At 37.2% G+C, this 23,987-nt stretch overlaps 1 protein-coding gene across 1 annotated transcript; it reads right to left on the reverse strand.

Moving 5' to 3' along the window:
- Positions 1-1,998: 1,998 nt before the first annotated feature.
- LOC120631270 (elongation factor 1-gamma-like) lies at positions 1,999-23,354 on the reverse strand. Its single transcript, XM_039900755.1, has 9 exons — positions 23,273-23,354; positions 21,170-21,306; positions 16,981-17,148; positions 16,330-16,472; positions 15,537-15,704; positions 9,116-9,281; positions 5,897-6,064; positions 4,833-4,975; positions 1,999-2,175 (listed from the first exon to the last, which is right to left on the reverse strand). The coding sequence occupies exons 2-9, from the start codon at positions 21,300-21,302 to the stop codon at positions 1,999-2,001; spliced, it is 1,266 nt and encodes a 421-aa protein (XP_039756689.1). The 5' UTR covers positions 21,303-21,306; positions 23,273-23,354.
- Positions 23,355-23,987: the final 633 nt, after the last annotated feature.

Here is a 23,987-nt window from a genome sequence, read left to right on the forward strand (position 1 = left end):
TCAAATTCCAAATTCCATCGATTTAGCCTGTATCTTTCATCCAGGTGATTTTTCTCACTAATATTTATTGTAACTTTCAATGTGCAATCATTATAACATTTCCGTGCCTTTCTTCCAAAAATTAATAATAATTGACATGAAGAAAAAAATTTGAAATGAGCATTGAAAGTTTAAGTTAAAGTCATTGCAAGTCTCATATGTGAAGTTGAAATCTGTCTAGGTTCAAGTGCGACGAATTTTCTGTTAACTAAAATTTTCTCCGTGACATCAATTTTTTATAGAAAATTAATTGTGCATGTTTTTTATGAATTCTATTGGAATAAGTAACTAAATTTCTTTTCCACATCTCATGTGCTTGGAAAATGCATTCATTTTAATCTGTTACATTTCCGCGATCCCGCAATAAAAGAATTCGTCGGTTATGTAGTCTGCAAAAGTAAAATGAATGTAAAATTCTTAGTCCGTTGATTGGATAGCTACATGTAAAGTTAAGTTTTTGAAACCTCTCAATGACTTTTTCTCCGCTGCCAAAAAGACGATTGTTGTAAGGAAATACACGAATATCCCTACATACACGAAGATCCCCACCAAATTTGGAGTCTGTAGAAGTTACAGGTTAGAAATAAAAATTTTAGATTTTAACACCCACCCCCGCAATTCCTGTCGGAAGTAGACTTTATTGAAATCCATTTTGAGATGTTCTTTATGTGAATAATAAAAGATTCCTACCATATTTAGAATTTTTAGAAGCTATATTTCGAAATTGAAATTTTTTATTGTTAACACCCACCCCCGCGAACCTTATTGGAGGTGATTCATTGTAAAATCCGCTCGAAGATCATTTTTATATTACATATAGAACACTCTCGCTCGCTTGGAAATTGATAATTTTCATTGTTAACGCCCCCGCAATTTGGGGTGGGATATCGTAAAATTTGTTCATAAATCATTTTTACATCACTTATAGAAAATTCCTACAAAATTTGGAGCTTGTAGGAGCTTTAGCTGGAAAATTAAAAATATTAATTGTTAATACCCACCCCCGCAACCCCCTGTGGGGTGAGCTATCGTAAAATTCGTTCATAGCCTATTTCTACACCTCTTACAGAAGATTCCTACCAAATTTGAAGTCTATAGGAGCTATAGTTTAAAAACGGGAATTGTTCATTGTTAACGCCCCCGCAATCCCCTTTGGGGAATGAATTTCTTAAAATCTATTCATAGCTCACCTCTACATAGCAAAAGTAATATTCCTACCAAGTTTCACGTTTCTAAGTCTTATGGTTCCCGAGATTTCGTGGTGAGTGACTATATAGATGGGAATTCTTCGATTATCATCGAAATTTTTAACTTTTTATCGGGCTTTTTTAAAATTTTCTTACATACAGAACTTTCTCCTGACAATTCTGAAGATAAAAAAAAGCCCAATTGGTCCAGCCGTTCTCCACTACCGTGAGTAGATTCTTAGCTGAATGTAAATAATACTATATGAACAACTTATAATGAGGGGTGAGCGCTGTGTGTGGGACGTCCCGATTCCCGGCAGTACGGCTGGCATGGACAGGAGACAATTGTATCCCTGGGGAAAGGATATAAATGTATCTTCTCCCATAGCTTTATCAACTCTCAGAGCACAGAATAAATAAAAAGACCTTATTTACACTCATTCATTTAATAGTTAAATTCTGATTTAGGCGCATTGCCACTGTAGGCTTTCACGGCCGGCACTGCGTAGACGTTGTCCCGGGGAAAGGATATCAATTTATCTTCTCCCATAGCTTTATCAACTCTCAGAGCACAGAATAAATAAAAAACCTTATTTACACTCATTCATTTAATAGTTAAATTCTGACTTAGGCGCATTGTCACTGTAGGCTTTCACGGTCGGCACTGCGTAGACGTTGTCCCGGGGAAAGGATATCAATTTACCTTCTCCCATAGCTTTATCCACTCTCAGAGCACAGAATAAATAAAAAAACCTTATTTACACTCATTCATTTAATAGTTAAATTCTGATTTAGGCGCATTGTCACTGTAGGCTTTCACGGTCGGCACTGCGTAGACGTTGTCAATGACTTGTTTGAAGCTCGGGTACCTCTGTTCCAGGTCGGGCATCCGCAGCATGACCTTGAGGTAGTCGAACACCCCAGCGAACACGAAATCACCCCAGGTCAGCTGGAAACCATATAAAGTATTGTAGAAAACATAATTTCGTTTCATAATTTATTTTATCTAGTAAATTACATACCTACCCTTCCAATGTGACCTTGTTGATCAGATAGTTAATTTCAACAGGTAATCTTTTTTAAATACTCCAAAACTCATTTATTACACCTAATAATATTTTAAGCGGCGTGGAAAGCCGGCCTACGCTTACTCACATGTACACACACACATACACAGACACACACACACACCTAAGAGAAGGCTTTAGAGCATAAACCCACCATACTGCAAAACAATTAATGCAAAAGTAAAGTTTATAAAAAGTAAAATCATCATCATCATATCAGCTCATTACCGGCCCACGGCAGGACTTGGATCTCCTCTCACGTTGAGGAGGAGTTAAAGCCACCACGCTGGCCCAGTGCGTATTCGTGGACTCCACACACCTTTGAGAACATTATGGAGAACTCTCAGACATGCAGGTTTCCTCACGATGTTTTCCTTCGCCGTTGATGCAAGTGATATTTTAATTGCTTAAAACTCATATAACTGAGACAAGTTAGAGGGATGGAGCCTGCTGGGATTCGAACTCGGCCTCCCGAAAGTGAATTCGAAGTCCTACATACTGGGCTTTCACCGCTTCTAAAAAAAAAATAAGCTCTAAAAATAGTAAAATACATATAAGGAAGTCGTGAAGAGGGAAGGTCAAACAAATGTAATCGATATTATGATATGCCTGTAGATTTTAAGGTAAAAAACGAGGTATCCGTTTCGCAATCTTAAGCGACAAGTTTTTCAATATGCAATCTTAATATATATAAATCTCCTGTCACGATGTTTGTCCGCGATGGACTCCTAAACTACTTAACCGATTTTAAATTAAATTGGCACACCGTGAGCATAGCTTAGATCTTTAATTATAGTCGCAATTTTATTTTATTGTAAATTATTTGTCTATAATTAATTGACAGTCACATGTTACATATATATATATACTACTATAGTCATTTAAGGCTTAGCGATACTGAATACTTTAAAAACAAAATCAAACGCAGACGAAGTCGCGGGCAACAGCTAGTATACTATATAATAAGTACAATATGTTGAATAATACGTCTAGACCAAGATTGAAGTCAGTTTGCCGGTCTGAGGAACACAGTGTCTATTTACACAAAACATTTTGAACTGTTTTATACCTCTCATTATTCAGTTCACGATGTTATTGACATATCATGTATAATAGGTATAGGGGGAATAGAAGAGAACGACTCTTTGTCCAGGGAAAAGTGGAAGGGGGTCGATCACCAACGCGTTGGACATCTATACTTATAATAAAACTGTAACTGGAAGATTTCTGTACATTTCATATATTTTGAAAATTTTGACCGGGGGATGCTTTATAATCGATACTGAGTCCAAAACAGATTTTTATTTAATCTTTGTCTGCCTGTCTGTTTGTCCGGGCAACACGTGAAAACTACTCAACGGATTTAAATAAAATTTGGTATAGTGCTAGCTGATATACCGGGTCAACATATAGGATACTTTTTATGCCGATAAACAATAAGTTTCCTCCGGGAAATGGGATGATGTTTTTTATAAATTTTACTTCATAGCTTTGTTAAATTTCCGCCGATTATAATTCTTTTTTTATTTGAAAGTGAGCATCAAGCATTTACCGTCCAATTAATGAAGATCTGATAAATATTGTTGGAGATAAAGGACATAACTCTTCACAGATAACAGCAAGTCGCGAGGCATAAGGGACAACGATCGAATGCATGCGTATCTGCCTACTAAATACTAATATTATAAATGCGAAAGAAATAAAATAATATAACTATAAAGTTTGATTATATACCTGCAAATTCAGTTTTAAAATATTCAAATTGAACATATCGCTTAGAAGTTGCGACGGGTATAGAATAACACGAACGGCCGCGAATAACATAGTTTGGAAATAAAACCTACCTACCAACCTGTTCCTGAATCCTGGTAGGTAGCGCTGCAATTAGTTTCTAGGTTTTTTTAAGATATTAAAACAGTTTGGTGCAGACGAAGTTGCGCGGGTCAGCTAGTACCTTATAAAAGCATAGTCCAATATTCCCAAAACGCTGAAGACCGGATAATATAGAGGCGCATTGAATGAATGAATACACTTTATTGTACACCAAAGAAAAAAGTAGTTACAGAGAAATAAACATAGAGCTGTGATTACAATTTGGTGGCGCATTGTGGGGGCTGGCCAGAGCAAACGCAAATATAACTTCTTCGACGGTGAATGAAAACATCGCGAGGAAACCTGCATGCCTAAGAGTTCTCCAAAAAGTTCTCAAAGGTGTCAAAAGGTCTCAAAGAAGTCCACCGATCCGCACTAGGCCAGCGTGGTGGACTACGGCCTTAACCCTTTCTCATTGTGGGAGGAGAACCGTACCCGTGGGCCAGTAGCAGTAATGGGTTGATATGATGAAGTACGTACATAAAACTGATTTACACACACAAAAAGCTGTGACTTTGGATGTCACTGCGTATTTTTAGAATTTGAATTTTGAACTTGAATATTGATTTTTGAATTTCGAATTTGAATTTATAATTTAGAATTTGAATATTGCATTTAAATTATCCATCTTTAAAAGCCTTATTGAAATTGTAATTGAAATTTATACCTTTCCTGTTGCCAAATGGCCGTTGTTTTTCTTAAAAATATCATCTAGTTTGTCAAGGCTGTTCGGGTATTCTGCCTGGACGTTTTCCTCGTGCTTCTTAGCCTTTATTGCCTCGTCTTGTTCATAGTAGACCGATGATGCCTCTAAAATCAAATTTATTACTGTAAAAAGCCCGATCAATAATAACCACTGTAATTCATTGACGTCATCATCATATCGAATTATAAAAAAAAAAAAGGAATAACTCGACCTGAAATTAACGTAAACCGATATGTACTGAAATTAAAAAGTTTAAATTTAACTAATAATAATGTATTTATTTATCGATACGTTGGATTGATATATTTTTAAATTTTAATTGCTACGTTAGGGTAATTGTTGTACGGGTAAATGTGAATTCACCTTGCACCCACTGCACGGGCAGGAGACAAAAATTATATCCCCCGATTATATCCCCTGACAGGGGATATAAGTAACGTGTCCACCTGCTAAAGCACGGGTACATGGAAAATGAGAAGTTTACCCCCGTTTATTATTAAAATTGCGAACCCAATTTACTATGGTCCATATATTTGTGATCCGTATTTTGTCATTTTTGACAAAATGTTTATTATTTCCAAGATGTTCATGTTTTTTTAAGAATTCTAACAATCGTTGTTGTTACCAAATAAAGTAAAAGTCAAAAATATCTTTATTGAAGTAGGCCCATAGGTGGCACTTTTGATGCGTACATAAGAATTACACGGTAGTGAGATGATGGTAACCACATTCGTAAACTTAAAACTAAAGCTACGAGGGTTCCAAACGCGTCCTGGTCTAAGAAGAAGCCCACAACAAACTTAGCCGGGTGTTTTTTTTTTGTTATTACCATCTCACAATGTCATTTTAAATTATTAGAAGAGCCAAATAAAAATAATTATCGAACTGTAGAAATAAGGCTTATAATTATGAGTTTTATTTCAAAAAATCCTTATGGTGGTCCATAATTGGCGCACGTACTCTAATAATAGAGGAAAAACTGCCTCTGTTGCTTTGTTCGTTAGTTTATCCATTTATATCTTTACCATTTCGAAGGTCATTCAAGTAATCTACATTTTGGTCGATCTCCAAGGCTTCTTCAAGGCAGTCACCAGCCAAGTGATGCTTGTGTCCTAGATAGCGCGCGATTGCTATACTCTGTGCGTACTTCTTGCCTTCGATTTCCAGTACCGGCATCTGGCCAAACGGCATGGCTGTAATCAAACCCAGTGCTTATAGTTTATATTTGTTGTGCACTGCCATAAAAAGAATACGGTAGCAGAGTCACTACAAACAGACATACTTGACGTTTCAAAAATGCTTATATTAGGCCTACATGAAATAAATAAATTTAGAATTGTTTAATTTTATGACTTATTTTAATGTCGGGTTATTTCGGTTTTTATTCAATTCTGCGGGATAAAGAGTAACCTATGTGTTAAGCCAGGATATAATCTATCCCATTTCCAAATTTCAGCCAAATTGGTCAAGAAGAAGTACGTGAAAGAGTAACAAACATCCATCCATCTATCCGTAAAAACTTATAAATCGAACTTTTATTATAAATGCGAAAGTTTATATAATACATAGGCTTTTTATCCCGGGAAAACGTACGGTTCCCGCAGAATTCATGAAAAACCAAAAAACCGCGTACAACGCCGCGGGCAACAGCTGGTTTATAATATTATGGGATGCTGCTTAAACACGAGCGCATTCCTCGTGACCCAGACTTCTGACTTTTGGACGAGGTTTCCATGCACGGACTTCGGTCAGGTATGGACTTTTCTCAGTCGCACCAGTCAATTTCCGATAAGTTTCCCATACAAACTAACTTCCGCTGTACTACAAATATTAGGTTGGGGAAAAAGTTTCTTCGCATTGTAGTTTATTTACATTTAACTACAGTATGTAGGTACCATTTTGTTCGATAACTTTTTGCCATCTCATAGGTAGGGTCATAATCCGATTGCTATAGAAATTTTGGGGCTTGTACCTTCTTTGTAGTAAAATATTAAAATGTATCGAATTACTTCATTAGATTCACTCATCTTCACAATGCGAAAAACAATTAAAAATCACACATTTTCCTAATTTGAATTTGGAATTATCTTCTTTAAAATTTAAAATTTTAATGATACCAAAACCAGCCAGATACAAATAGTATAGCCAAAGAGATTTTATTACAATTTCATACATATTATAATGCGAAAAAACTTTTTCTCCAACCTATTATACCACTATACTATACAAACACATAAGTTTGTATGGGACTTTATTGGCAGTTGTAACGCACGAAGTCGCGACTCGCGGCCGACCGTTAAACTTTAATATACCTACATTCAAAACCACACGCCATTGTACCAAGCATGAGATCTAGCCGTCCTTGCTGAACAATTACCATTGTGGGTGACTCGATTCGCGAATTATTCTATTAGAGGATGTTCCTACTATTTGCGATTGCAATTGATAATTCCGTGTGAAGAGGCAACACCTAACATATCAACTATCTTATTTATTTATTACGTTCGATAGCAAAACTGGGTTGCGGTCTACAGGATAAGTTTGTTAATCACCACGCCGGGCAGACAGGTACGTGATGCAGTACATGGTAGCAGTGCAAAGAAAGTAAAAAGCAATTTAAATATTGCTTTAAACTGTGAAGGAAAACATCGTGAGGTAACCTGCATGCCTGAGAGTAATGCACAGTATTTATGGTTAATCTTTTAATTGTCTGCGGTAAAGAAAACTTCCTGTGTAGTCTTATTCTATGACGTATATGCAGTAGCTTCAAATAGTTAGTAGGGAATAAACGTGTCGACTAGACAAAGTCATTCAATAGATTTCCAACCACCTAAATAATTTAAGAATAAAACATAAAATTAAGTCAAGTATGTCAGAATTAAATGTGAATAGGATTTTAGGCTACTTTTGTGTTTATGAAGATAATTGACACCTAGTTGGAAAGGTGGGTCACTATTGTAATACGTTAGTCGGCCGGGGCGTTGGAAAGGTGTGGTACGGCGTTAAGATAAGATAAGGAAGAAGAGTTTATTGAGATACCACTGACCTAATATTGATATTACGTCAGTGTGAGAAACATTTGTTTAGTCACTCACTATAATATGAGTAAGAACCATACAACTCATCGACTAAGCAGATTATATGATATCTAGTATCTATAACAAAGCTATACCTGAAAATGAGGGCGTATTCAAATACCTACTGCGTTAAAGTATGTAAAGCAATGAAAGGAATAAGAAAATAAGAACCTTTACATAAATGGAGATTCAACACAATCCCGATTCACTAACTTCTCTAAGAGTTGCCAAGCGGTGGCCATCTGTTATCCCCATACAAATTATGCAACGAGTTGACAATGACGGTCGCGTGGATATGAAGACGACGACGAGTTATCTCTGATCTCACTCTGAAAGATCTGGAATATTTGTAATAGTTTCATTTCATCATACGGGCTGGTGTTGTAAGGTCACTCCAGATGTTATAGGTCGACTAGTGTACAATAGATCTTTAACCTTGTGATTTTTTTAAATTTGAATATGAGATGAAAGGGGTCGAATATTTTAGTATGGAGCCTGCTATACCATGGTTTATCTAGTTCCTTTCTGGGGACCAAGGTCGTTCCCCACCTTTAACTTTTCGGTGTAAATTTCGTTTTAAATATAACTTGCTTTTGCAAGACAATCATCTGAGAAAACATGCATGCCTGAGAGTTCTCCACAATATTCTCAAAGGCGTCTAAAGTATACCTATCCGTACTAGGCCAACATGGTGGACAACGGCCTAAACCAATCTATTTCTGAAGGAAAGCCGATGTACTCTAAATTCCCCGCCTTTTACTTTTCGGAGTAAATATCAATTGCTCTTACACGAACGATGAAGGTAACGATCGTGAAGGTAACGATCGTGAGAAATGAGAAAACCTGCATGCCTGAGAGTTCTCCGCAATATTCTCAAAGGCGTCTCAAGTGCATCTACACTTTTTTTTTACGTGGGGAAATCCTCATGGATACCACCGCGCTACGGGGAGGCACAGTGATTATGTCGGACTCGTACCGACTAAAACCCCACGGTTCCCACCAGTCGCCTGGTGGCTTGGCCACGGGAACGCTTTCGCACACATCCCCAACATGTGCATCTGTACTGGGCCAACATGGTGGACTACGGCTTAACACTGTCTAATTATGGGCAGGTATTGGGTTAATAATCACGACTCAGGTTGATTACAACTGGGTAAGAAAACTTACACGGTTTAACCGAAGGCCAATCCTCCATCTTCACGCGTTTATCTTCAAACTCCTCTCCGCCATATGCAAGCAGCAGTCGTACAGGCTCGCCCATGGCTTTTGCGGGGAAGTAATAGAATACTGTCTTCGGCATTTTGCTGCTGATCAACATATATATGTGTCTCTTCTATCTCACTAAGATCAAAAAAAGAAGAAGAAGAAATAATCCTACCCTTTTTAACACAAGAAGCGGCGATACCCTAGTTGTTAGGACTTCGGCTTCTTTGCCTAATGGAAAGCAATCAGTGGCGTGCACTTCATACATGCACAAAAGCACTGCATACCCTAAAATTTAAATATAGCCCGTATAAGAGGCGGATTTTTTTCCATTTTATGCAATTTTCCTTCTGTATGCATACCCTGGTAAGAAACCCAGTGCACGCCACTGAAAGCAATGATGTAGCTGATGTGCTTGCAGTGCTGTGAGTTAGGGCGCGTTTGCTCAGAAAATGCCTAATTTCCCTCGCCTTGAAAAAGTTACAAGAATACAGATGCCGGAAAAGCGTTTCACACCTTAGCTGTTTGTATCAAAAATTATCGCTATTGCGCTGTTCGATGGTAAAATAGTGTAGGAGGAACAAGATTGTGAAGTTTCTGAGCAAACGGTCATCCGAACACTTTTAATGTCAGAGTAACAAGGGAGTTATACATCCCTATCCCTACTTATTACTAATATTATATATGTCAATGTAAGTTGGTTTGTTACGCTTTCACGCAAAAACTACTTAACCGATCCTCATGAAACTTTGTACACATATTCTTGGAAGTGTTAGAAGTAATATAGCATACTTTTTATTGCGACATCAAGCTTGGTTTCTTTGGGAGAGAGGATAAAAATGTTTGACGATTTTACACCATAACTCAAATTATACAAATTATAACCAATTTGTATAATTTTTTTTTTTCTATAGAGGTAGTAATATGTTTTTAATTTTGCCCAAACTTTGTGTAGATCTGATTAATGATAGTGTGAGATATAGGACAGAACTCCTCAGCGGACAGCAGCGCATTTAAGGCTTAGCGCTACTGAATACTTAATTTTTTTTTAGAACTACAACTAAATTGAATGCCACATCAAAAACAAAATCAAACGCAAACGAAGTCGCGGGCAACACCTAGTTTTTTGTAAAGCCTTTTAAAATAATGATAAAGCCTTTTAAAGCAATGATGTAGCCTAGTATTTGTCCTTTTCGTTCTTAACTCTCACTATTTCCACCAGCGTTCGTGGTGGAAATGAAAGTGAAAAAAAAGAAAAACAAATAAACAAAACGGGGAAAATAGAAAAAAAAATCAACATCGAAATATATGACCATGATTATTTTACAACGCAGATGAAGGTAACGTCAATATAACGTTCGATAACTTGAAACTTCACTTGGTCCGGTCACACTATACAAGTACTGCACTTCTACACTTACTACCTACTGCCACTGTTGCATTTTTTTTTGCATGATTTTGGTTCACTGTACTGCACTACTGCTAGTGAGCCTTAACAGTCTTTATGAGAAAGAAGGACAAAACCTACCTGGATTTGTAACTGTATTTTAATTTGATAAATTCTAAGCTCGGACTGTCTTTATTGAATGCTACGTGTTGAACCTATTTGTAATTTGATAATAAAAAAATGTTGAATGGACTTTAAGGCCTCTTTGCACGCACTTTTTTTTGCCATGGAAAACTACTGCAAGGCTAGCATGGGCAGGGGACAATTACACTGGTCTGCAAAAAAAATTTTTGTTCTCCTTGTATGCATGAATTCTTCATATTTCGTGCTCTAAACACGGAATCTGACATAAAACTAAGTACCACACGTAGATTTCCAATATAATATTTATTTAATTAACAAATAATATTATTAAAACATCAATTATTATAACGAAATGAATAAATATTACAGTCTAAGTTTTACATTGAAAAATCCTAAATTATAGTCACAAAAAAATATAGGTCAGCTATCTCATTATATGGTGAGAAAATTTGTTATTTTGTAGTTTTATTCCTTTTCATTGTTTCTTTTGGAGTTTCTCGGCGAATTGACCAATAGAAATCAGCAAGCATTGCTATTGACCATATATTTTAAATTTATTGTTTCTGCTGATAAAAAAATACATAAACTACACGTAAAATACTCAAAACCAATTTAGGGAACATGAACTTTATGCAAAACTTACCAAAACATTTGATACAAAACGTAAACAATTAAGACACAAGTTTTCACTCAACTGTTGTGGAGTCACAGCGAATACTACGCATGCGCGTATGTACTACCATAAAAATCACCTTCGGGACTTCCCTTCTTTCCCTTACAACTCGCTAAAACTTATTTTGTACATACACTGTTTGTATATACACTATTTGTAACATTGACTCGCAAAATAATATAAAAAAACCCCAAATTTTTGAAATTTGAAAAAAAAAATTCTAGAAAAAGAACATTTGAATCGTCATATTTATGTAAAAAAAATTTAAAGGAGGATTTCATTGCAGACCAGTGCTATCTCCCCAGGAAAAGGATAAAAATGTATCTTCTCCCAAATCTTAATCATCTCTCAAAGCGCATTTTGCATTAGCGCACAAATGGAAATAATATTCAAATAATATATGTGTAATGATAAACGGGGGTAAAGTTCTCCTATTCCATGTTCCTGTGCTAAACATGTGGACACGTTAATTAAATGCATTGGCAGGGGATTTTTATCTCCTGACTGTGCCTAGCTGGATCACTATGGGAGTTTCTTCACACGTGCTGACGTTATGGCGCGGTACCAGTGCCGCTGCCTCAGTGTCGTGCACTGGGTTTCTTACCAGGGTATGCATACAGCAGGAAAATTGCATAAAACGGCAAAAATCCTCCTCCTACGAGTTATATATCAATTTTAGGGTAGGCAGTGCTTTCGTGCATGTATGAAGTGCACGCCACTGCGCTGCCTTATGCATTGCGTCTGCTTCTCAGCGGGCCACGCTGCGGATGGCGTGATTTACATCAGTGCCGTCAGAGGCACGGGATGTTATCTCGGCGACAATTCTATTTGTGACAGCCTGCTAATGCTGATTTGGTCTAGCTACGTAATGGTTTGCCGTTGAATGTACAAGCTCACACGATTATTCCACGCCGCGGCGTATACCGTTAAGAAACCGTGCCGTGTACAAGAGGCTTAACGGTGATAACATATTTGATAGCATATTTAATATCTGATTGGGTACCTATCTAAAAATAATACAACTTTATCTTATCTATGTATGGACAGAAGTTAATAATATTCAATCAATAGTCCGTTAAATATGACTTTTCTGTGTGCCATACAGTTTACGCGTCATGTTATGATGGAAGGACTATAATTCAAAATATTCAGACCTCCGATTGAATTTTGCAGTGCTCTAAGTATATCTGCTGCTGTCTATCTTTTTTTTTTATTACCGATAGGCCAGCGCTTGACGACAATCATATCCGTTAGAAAGCAATGATGAGGTCTTGGTTAAAGAACGCTCGCCTAGAAAAAGCCTATTAACTCTTCCTTGAAGGTACTCAAGTTATACGTGGCAGGAAACACAGTTGCCGGGAGGGCGTTCCACATCCTAGCGGTACGTATCAGAAACGTGGATAGAAAACGTTTCGTGCGCGTTGATGGAATATCAACCACATAAGGATGCCACCGCTCACGATGTCGCTGTTATTTCTACTAAGTATCTTTTTTATTATAGTAATAATTGACGGACTAAGCATGGCCTAGATGGTAAGTTGAAAACCATGGCCTAACAGAGCAACACTTCGCAAGGAATGCATGCAGCACGTCCCGCAAAATGCCGACCACACCCTTATAAATTCCCACCTTGACCCTACCGGGAAACGAACCCGGACCCTTCCCATTTATAAGACCGCTAGCGATGTCGAGATAACCTACATATATATTACGTATTACTACAGAGTACAGGTTACACTGACAACTATTATAAAATAAATACTAAGATACGCCGACCTTCGTAATTATGACGTTTCTACGTGTTACTCATGCCAAAAACTTCTAACCGTGACTTGCAGTTTTATTTTATATCGCATGACAACAACCGTCATACCGAGAGTGATTACTGATTATGTTGGTACCTACTTTTATATTACACCAGTTGTTGCCCGCGGCGTCAAACGCGGTTTTTTAGTTTTCATGAATCCTTCGGGAACCGTACATTTATTTTTCCGGGATGAAAAGCAGCCTATGTGTTAATCCAGGGTATAATATATCTCCGTTCCAAAATTCAGTCAAATTTGTTCGGTAGCTAGTTTTTGCGTGAAAGACTAACAAACATCAATCCATACAAACTTTCGCATTTATAATATTAGAAGGAACGCAGCTCGAAGATAAGACACGCATTCAGATTTCCTAATCGATTTTGGCGACGGTGGTAAATCCCCAGTGTTTCCACCAATTGGTGCACAAAATAGTCTGCGCAAACGCAGGTGTACATTTTCCTGTCATAGTCAGGCATAGTCTTGTGCGACGGCTGCTTTGACACGACCGGAAAGAGATCAGGCTAAGGAACGGATAGCTTAACGTGCTCTTTGAGGCACGGGGGTGCTTCGCCACCAGTTTCCATACTCTGGGCTGTCTCTAAAAAATTCTTGATATAAAACCCAAATAAATGTCTCGACCCGGGGATCGAAGACCCAACGAGGGCAGTTTGAATCGGGGCAAATTGTTTTTGCAAGCGACATCGCAAACTACTGATTTACACCTCGGAGGCGAACTCGCGCGATTCAACATTCTAGTACACTCGCCTGTAACATTTTGCGTTACTGGTGCCAGAACCATGCACATACTTTGCACAAGTTATTGACTGGGGCATTATACTTGCACGAGCTATGTGATGCCACATTCCGATACAAACGAGGCTTAGTGTCGATCGCAACGACGATGTCACGAGTGTGGACGACGCTTTTGAAGCAAAGGAGCGCTGCGGTTTGCTTGCACAATTATTAATCACTATGAATGCCATGGAGCATTTTATACATTGATTTAATATGTTACTATATGCTTAAAACAGGCAGGTTTATATTAATATTGAAACCAGCCAAGGGTGATTCAGGCTCGATATCTAAATGTTCCGTATCTTAGGTAACAAACGTTTAATTTATTTGGTTATATTACTATTTACCGATTAGGTAACTTAATCGATTTCAATTATTATAGATACCTTTTTGTTTTAATAAATTATTATTCATTAGCAATTCAATAAATTGTATAACACCAATGCTTTGTTGTTATTTATCGATTTTTAACCCAAGACGGGCAGAGATGACCTAACGCAATAGATGACAGGCAGTTGAGATAAAATGCGGGAATATTTTATTTATTTAAACGCACAACCTTAATAACATGGAATGAAATAAAACAAACAGGTTTAAAAATAAATTTTAATGTGAATAGGTAGTACCTTATAAATTAAATGCTACATACTTAAAAACAAAAGAAAACTTTTTATTGTTTTGATATTTTTCAGTGCAACTGTGTAAACAACACCTGGCTTAATACTAATTTGAGTACTTCCTTTAAATTATAATATTTTGAGTATAATAGGAAAATGCTGTTAAAAAGAAATGAATCGAAGTGCTATGAGTAGTAGATATGTTAGTAGTAGTAGCTTATTCTTAAGATAGCTACAACCCTAAACTATGTGCCACTGCAGCTCAAGTGCACTCGCTAAGTGTAAACTAGACTTTACAGGTAGAAAAATGCTTAGATAATACCAGACAATAGTATACTGTAATATCGAATACTAAATTGGTCATTTAACATCATAACAGAAAAATGCTTAGATAATACCAGACAATAGTATACTGTAATATCGAATACTAAATTGGTTATTTAACATCATAACAGTTTTACTGGGCAATGATTAAATTTTTACACAACATTTTCAAGCGCGTCAAACGCGATCATTACAACACGCAATTGCGCATAAAACTAACAGGCCATTACTGCTGTCAAAATGAAAGTTGGGTATCATTTGATGACATATCTCGACCGCGTATTTATTTAAATGCAAATGTTTTGACAGTTGCCACTTGTTACTCCAACTGGGGTTTGCCAATGTCAGAACACTTAATGAACTTGAACTTGTTGTGTTAAAAAGAACTTTAGTTATAATTCTGGCCGGGAAAAAACGTAATTTTAGACGAGTGATACGTTGGCTAGGTAGTAGTAAAGCCTTTTCGAAACTTATATTAGTGGAACGATGCTTCTCTTGTGGGTTTTTACTCTTCAAGCAAAATTTTCCCGTGACAATGTCAAAAAGTTGCTACGTTTTCGGAACGTATAGACAGTAAAAACTTGTGCATCAAAAACGAAAAATGAAGAAAGACAAAAGCTTAGATTCGAGGGTAGTTCTAGAAAGTGGTTTCAGGGGCCTTGGCAACGTAGGCCTTAACTTTAGGGTTAGATAGCACGTTGTCGACGACTTGCTTAAAGCTAGGGTACTTCTGCTCAAGGTCAGGCGTTTGTAGCATCATTTTCAAATAGTCAAACAAACCGGCGAACACGAAGTCTGCCCATGTGAGCTGGAATAAAAATATCAATTAGGTTTTCTCGCAGAGGTTTTTGCACTGGAATTTTGCAAGGGTTTATTGGAAACTGACCAATACATAGGCAGTGGCGTGCATTGAGCGTATGCACAGAGTATGCAGATGATATAAAATAAAGAAAATCTCCAGTACGAGTCACTACGGGTCACTACTTTTGGGTAGGCTTTTAATAACTCTTACAATGCCTATCCTTAAGTTTTTTATAACTCGTACTGGAGATTTTCTTCATTTTATATCATCTGCATACCCTGTTTGCACGCCACTGTACGTAGGCTTCGACGGTGAAGCTCTGAATCATCATCGGGTCTCACTCAAATACTTCTTTGGTATTCCGGGCGCACGGTTTTTAATCGAAGCAATTAAAACTTTAGATGCTTTAACAGTGAAATGAAAAATTGTGAGAAACGCCATTCTTCGTTCTCTCAAAGACGTGGGAAGTTAAAGTTCGTTAAATTTTAATGACATTTTTACTATATTCATTCGACATTAGATGATTTAATATTGTTCGTTATTAAGTGAATGAATTTGAATAAATTTAGATTTGCATATCATGGATTGTGGCCTACACAATGTTTATCTACAAATAATTGATATGCATTACCTTTCCTACAGCAAGGTGTCCGTTGTTCTTCTTGATAATCTCATCGAGCTTGCTCAGCAGTGTCGGGTATAAGTTCGCGGCAAAGTCCGCGTGTTTCTTCTCCTTCAGTACTACATCGGCTTCGTAATGCACAGACGCCGCCTCTAAATTTCACATGAATTATAATTAGTAATAACTACTTGCAGTATTATGCATTCCTGGTACATGGAGGAAAGATTGAAGTGACTGATGGGAAATATACATAAGTGGTCATGGTTTGTTCGTGTTATGGATAAACTGAATGATAAATAGGTAGTGCAAAGACTTCCGGAAAATGGCAGGCATACATTTGACGCAGAAGGCTGGGAGTTGAAAGACTTGGCGCATCCTAAAAGAGGCCTAAGTCTAGAAGTGGATGCATATTAGCTGATGATGATTATAGAGAGCTAAAAGCGACGCGTGATTGAAAGCACTGAAAAGAAAGAGACCTACTTAGAATAGGAGAGAGATACAGAGAGGAATAAAACAAAACCCCTTTAAGTCCCATGCAGCCCTAGTATATCGACAACGAAATTAACTCAGCAAGACGCAGAATGCGAAGTGCTTGCAGTAACTAACTCAAATGTCCATAAGAAAGAAAGAAAGAGATAAATGAATATATATAGCACTTACTCGCTCTAATGTCGTTAAGGAACTCGACATTCTGGTCGATCTCGAAGTCTTCCTCGATGTCCTTGCCCACTAGCCCGTACTTGCGGCCGAGGTAGCGAGCGATGGCCATACTCTGAGCGTACTTCTTACCATCAATTTCGAGGACTGGCATCTGACCGAATGGGGTCGCTATAACCAAACAATGTTATAATTAATGTTGACCCTTTTGGATCATATTCTTGTCTTTTGTCTCATACCTAAGCTAGTTTTATTTGCTCATCCGAAAATTGGATAGTCACTTTTACACGAAAAAGATTTTTATATGAGCCTCGTTGACATTTTCAAGGATCTTGTAAAATTATGACTAACAATTACATTATTACAGCCTTAGTAATATAATAAGACGAGGTTACGAGTAGAAACCGATACTTACAAAAATTTACATCAAAAATATTTAGATATTATTATCTTTAATTCTACTCCGTTTAGTAAGAATCCGAAAAAAGGAATAACCTATGGGCTAGTCCCGACGACCAACTTTATTACTTGACACAAAGGTACGTTTATATGCACTAGCAAGAAAAATCTCCGAAATCAAGATTTCACCCAAGAACTCGTTTCAATTTACCGGGAAATTTTGGTTAATAGCCGGTATATCTTCTGCGTATTACCGGTTAAATGAATGAACGATCCGATGTGCTATAGGTAACCGTTCTTATTGAGCGAACGGTTTCATAAAGTTTCATCATCATCATATCGACCCAATACCGGCCCACTACAGGACAAGGGTCTCCTCGCACAATGAGCAGTGGTTAAGGCCTTAGCCATCCAGCCGGCCCAGTGCGGATTGGTGGACTCCACATACCTTTGAGAACATTATGTAGAACTCTCAGGCACGCAGGTTTCCTCACGATGTTTTCCTTCAACATCGTATTTCCATACGTGGCCGTGGTACTTCACATTTCGGGGGCCCCCCGAAAGTGAAGTCGAGATCATACCCACTGGGCTATCAACACTTCACTGCGCTATCACTGCTCCATAAAATTTATTAAACATAAATTAACCGGTTTATGCAAGACGCGCTAGAAATTGAATAGGAACCGGTTTCTTCATTTAACCGGTTAAAAAAACGAAACCGAAAAACCTTAACCGAAAAGATTAGATTCCAATACCAGAGTTAATGACAGTAACCGGTTTGAAATTTTTTCCCGTTTCCGAGATCTGCGATAAGTACAGTCAAACTGTTGTTTGACAAAAGCAACAATCCGTGACCGCAAAATATCAAATTGTTATTTCATGTATGAACAGTCATGAGTCAACCCGTAAAATTGGATAAACATATTGGATCGTTTACAGGCGACCTTAGGTATCGAATTGCAGTAAATAAACCCACAGTTGGTAACTATGTCAACAGCCAACGCTTGTATATCACTGTTATCATGCTACCATACGCTCATTCTACATTATCGGAACATTCGTATCTCGCTATCGCATGAAAACTTTTTGGAAGGCGCTTTATCAAGTTTCTACTAATAACTAACACTGTAGTAAAAACTACGAGTAGCCAATGTCGGCCCCCAACGAGGTGGATAGGCGACATCAAACGAGAACGGAAACAAGCAGCCTAGGACCGTGGCATCAAGCAGTAGGTACACGTTAATAGTTTAATGTGATAATGTTGATGCATCAGTCTCCCTTAAATAGGATAGCGAGATTAAGAACGTAGCTTACAATCTCTTCTTCTTGCAGTGCTGACTCGGCAGGTTGGCAACCATTTAGGCACAAAGATCGGGTACTTTTACCGAATCATTGGCGTAATTTTTTAGCCACGATGTTCTGGAGTTCCAGGTGGTCTTTTGCCGGCTATTTTCCCCTGAATAATGAGCTGAAGGAGTTCATATTTATTGTTTCTCATAATATGACCAAAACACTCTAACTTTAAGCTTAAGATCTACATTGTTTACAATGCGGGTTGGAAGAGCTAACTTTTTGGTGTGCTATTTTTTGAAATGAAATTTCTTCAGAATCGTGATTAGAAACACGATGAAACGAAAATGCGTCATGATAAAGAAACAAGTACATAAATGTATAGGAGAGAATGAGATATAATACATAACACATTTTGTTCAGTAACACTTAAACTATGGTATAGTATCATAGTTCAAATTGACTTTCAAGTAATATTACGAATCGCTTGTATGGGAGAATAAAAAAGTGTTGTTTTTAGCAATTTTTAAATTTTTTCTTGCCATAAGAACCATCTTCTAAAAAAAAGAATTAGCGAAATCGGTGCAGCTGCTCTCGAGATTTGCGCTTAGCAACACATTCAGCAATTCATTTTTATATTATAGATGAACGATTATAATCACATGTTAGTATTTAGTTATAATAACCTAGAGACGCGACCTAACCTGATGCGCGACGGCATGTGTCGATACAGGGGTCGACAGTAGGACAACACCAATTTGCTTTTTGATAATTTAGCTCAACCTGTTTTTGGGCCGACGCGCGACGTGCGAATCGACCCTGTGATCTCGTGATTCTTATATTACCATGACCAGTCAAATTATTTGACTAGATAGTCAAACATAATACGAGACTAGAAGAGCTGTTATAGTAAGACTAGATACACTAGACAAGACGAATTATTTAACTAGATACAACATGATCAAATTATTTGACTAGATACTTATCTAAGTACAATACTACGCGACAAATTAATGGACTAGTTATATGTGCAGATGATGTGTTATATGTGCGTTACGACTAAACGAATTATTGGAAGATGGAATTACACTAAGGCGAGACGAATTTATTATCAGACTAGCATGTGTTATGTCGCGACAAAGCAATTATATGTTGATTAGAGCGACCCATAATAAAGTTCAGTTAGCCTTAACGATTGCTAACCTTTGGTAGAAGATGGTATTACATATCTCAAAAAATAAGGATTTCAAGGAAAAAACGAATGTTGTTTTAAGTACAGGGAACTTAGGCTGATTATTTCTGTCAGCCGTGCGATAGTTGGCGCCACGTAAAATAAGCATAACCACATAAAAGTAAATACTTTTCTATGGTTACATAAAACCTTTTGTGATCGTGAACACAGAAAAGTTTATTTTTTTTATATGATCATTTTACGTGGTACAAGGTAACACACATTACAACTCTATCATTTAGCACACATGACTCATTGTTTTAGTTCATGAAGTTACCATAGCAGCAATGTTTCTATTATTCTACAATCTACAACTACAATCAATCTAAAAATACTTCATGACTATCACCTGACAATAATCGATACTAGTAGAGTCGAGCGTTAATTACCCTACCGCCAGGTTTTTAAATTTTTTTTTTTATTATTTGCAGATAAATGTGCTCTTGAATTAATATTTCATAATATTATGTTCGAATATTAAATTGAAATTTAGTATAATTCGTTAATATAACACATCTATCTCATCATCGTCATATCAACGGATTAACGCCCACTGCTGGAGAACAAAACTGAACAGAACTGCTGCTCCCTACAAAAGCCCTATGGGCCTAGTTCCAAATTCAACGGTTTTGTGCCGCTTGGATCCAGCGGCTACCTGCGACGCGCTTACTGTCCACCTCGTTGGGGTCGACCAACGCTGCGATTACCAGGGCTGCCATTCCAGCACCTTGGAACCCCAACGTCCATCATTTCTCCGAACTATGTGCCCCGCCCATTGCCACTTCAGCTTCGCGACTCGTTGAGCTATGTCGGTAGCTACTCGTTGAGCTTCGTCGGTAGCTATGGTTCTTCTACGGATCTCCACATTTCTGATTTGATCACGTAGAGATACTCCGAGCATAGTTCTCGCCATCGCCCGCTGAGTGACTCTAGGCCTAGCATTGCAGCCTGCAGTCGTCCACTGAAGGATATAGTTAGGCCAAAAAACCAAAAACCCTGCCGCATCCGTTACTCAGTCTTTTTAGAAAAACCCTTGGACTGTTAAAACATTTATAAAAATATTCTCCAGTAAAATGTGTGTTCTGTCGATTTAGCTAAGTCGGCGGTAATGAAGCTCGATATGGCGTAAAATAAGTTTCTTTTATATATCATGAGATGGTATGACGCCATAAGAGCGTCACGCCATTGACGTGACGGCGACGTCAAGTTTACTATCAAGGCTCGCCTCTCTGTCAAATGTGAAGAATAGTGACTATAAATTTGAATACTTACAAGGCTTAAACTCGGGCCACTTCTCCATGGGCACCCGGTTATCTTCAAACTCCTGGCCTCCATACGCGAGGAGCATACGGACTGCCTCGCCCAGGGCCTTCACGGGGAAATAGTAGAACACTACGTTCGGCATTTTACTGCAACAATACAACTAGGGAGTTCAACAAGAGAGTTTAACTCTGTACAGTATCCCCCAAAATTGGACTCCCTGAAATCAACTTGCCTGTAGTTCATTGTAATAATAATAATTTATATCAGACGTTTCCAAGAAATTGTTATTAATATACTAACAATCCATGGATTGTTAGTCAATTCCTCCTTAACCACTATGTTACTATTGTATTGATTAGTTTAAATAATAAAAATTATTTAAAAAAAAGTGCACGCCTCATTAATCTCATTCATTAAAATAAATTTGAGATTATTTGTAAATAATAATTAAACTACATCTAATTAGGTATACAGTGAAAAGTAATAGGCTTCTATTCCTCAAAATACTGAAGCCTATTAAAAAAAAACCAACTCGATAAGTGAAGTATTTCGCTCGTTATCGTGACCACAAGATACGGGATCCACACAAACAGACACACGGACGTCCAAGACAGAACTTTTTTTAAACAATTTTTTAATTAGTTTTAATACTAAAAATAAATTTAAAAATATCATGAGTGCTAGAAATAGTGTTTTTCTCAACATTTGTCTTATAAAAGCAATCCCTATCCCTACTCATAAATGTCAATGTAAGTTTGTTTGTTACGCTTTCACTCAAAAACTACTTAACCGATCCTCATGAAACTTTGTACACATATTCTTGGAAGTGTAAGAAGTAGTATAGGATACTTTTTATCCCGACAGTGTTTGACGATTTTACACCATAGCTCCGACAAATTATAACCGATTTAAATAATTATTTTTGTACTATAGAGGTTATAATATGTGTTTAATTTTGCCCAAACTGCGGTTGGAGATAGAGGACAGAACTCCTCAGCGAACAGCAGCAATCCCTTCATTTAAGGCTTAGCGATACTGAATACTTTAAAATATTTAGATCTACAACTAAATTTAATGTCATCAAAAAAACAAAATCAAACGCAGACGAAGTCGCGGGAAACAACTAGTAAAGAATAAAAAGTGACATTTTAAGTTGGAGAATCACTTGGTGTGCATAAACTGACAGTAATACCCACCTAAACGCTTCGCTTGTGGCGTGCAAAATAAACAAAAATAACAATACTACGCTCGCCCGATTGCTACTCTCACACAGTGGCACAGTATAGGGCAGGCAATATGTAATTAACACAGAATTAAGAACACACAGAATCCGTGTACACGACTAATATCGGAGCATCAAAAAACACTCAACTTTAGTAGTGTTTCTCGAACAGGCGGTTACTCACTTTAATCATTTAGCAGTTGACAGTAATTTTTTATCTTTTAATATGCTAAACGTTTAATATAAAATTAGTAAAATGGGAAAAGTTTGTTATCTAGCAACATTCCGTGGATGTTAAGTGAGACGTACTCGCGGCTTCTTGTTTTTGGACACAATGCACTGTTTGCAATAATGGCTGAGTGAGGAATCTGTATATTCTTAATTCTGTGGTACATACAATTAATTCCTTTTGATGCGGTGTTTCACTGCTAAAACTTCTTATTCTATTCTAGTATTTTTGCCTTAGGTACCTATGCCTTAGTCTTAAGAAATGGTACGACTGACATCCTTAACATCTGACATCCTGATATCCTGAATTTTAAGTCTCAATTGCAAATCGCAAATGCCACAGGGCAAAAAGTTTGATTTTATATAAATTAGTAGATAAAATCAATTTTTATCCCTTGCGGCGCCTGAGTTGATGTACTGCGCTTTTAAGCATAAAATATTCCAGCAAAAATATACTGACTTGACCGGTTACCTACTCTATGCGATTACCGAATACGTTTACCGGCCGGCGCGGCGGCGCAGCGTCCGGCGGAGTTTGATTACGAAAATAAAATTCATTTTTAGATAGCTATTGAAATCGTGTCTGTTTAAATCTTATTAGGTAACTTAAAATCAATTTTCTTAAAATTAAATGTAATTCAATAGAGTGAAAATAAACTTACAGTTTTAATTGTTAGCTAATACGACGTACAACAACCACGAGATTCGTACACAAAGTGTAAAAAGTTGTCGATTTCGACAAATATGAAGGAGAATATAACCATTACCTATAACGATTATCGAATAACGATGCCGATGCCGTGCGATGACAAGAATCGAAACGTTAGTCAATTGTCTCAAAGTAACAGATAAGATAAGATAACAGATTTGCAGCGGCAAATATCTCAGATAAGTAAAACCAGCTTGAAAATTTATATTTTGCCTTATATTTGTTCCGGACTATTAAAACTTGTATATTATAAAATATTCTAGGTGCCCCTAAATTTTAAAATTTAGACAAATCTGAGAGTTACTTTTGTACTTAGGTTTCAGGCAAGAAATGGTTTCTGGTGCCAGAACTTCGGCACTCCTTTTTGACGCTGCAGCTGCATGCAAATGATCATAGGTACATATAAACTATAGCGGGCTCCCTTCCCTTCCTAATTATGATCATGCCGTTATGGCAAACACTTTGGGGCAACTTAATCAATACTTAGTGGTCTCAGTGGTCTTAGACTTTTCCAACATGAAAAGAACAAGATCAAGAAAACATATCATATTAATCTGTGATCAAGAAGATATTATGTCTATTTCATTTCTCTAACCGCTGTAAAACTCTAAACTTAAAAAAAAAACTACTAGCATACAAGATTGAGGTGCAATTCTGAGAAAGATGAA

Source organism: Pararge aegeria, chromosome 17, assembly GCF_905163445.1.
Source record: "Pararge aegeria chromosome 17, ilParAegt1.1, whole genome shotgun sequence".
In the NCBI taxonomy this organism is placed as follows: Eukaryota; Metazoa; Arthropoda; class Insecta; order Lepidoptera; family Nymphalidae; genus Pararge; species Pararge aegeria.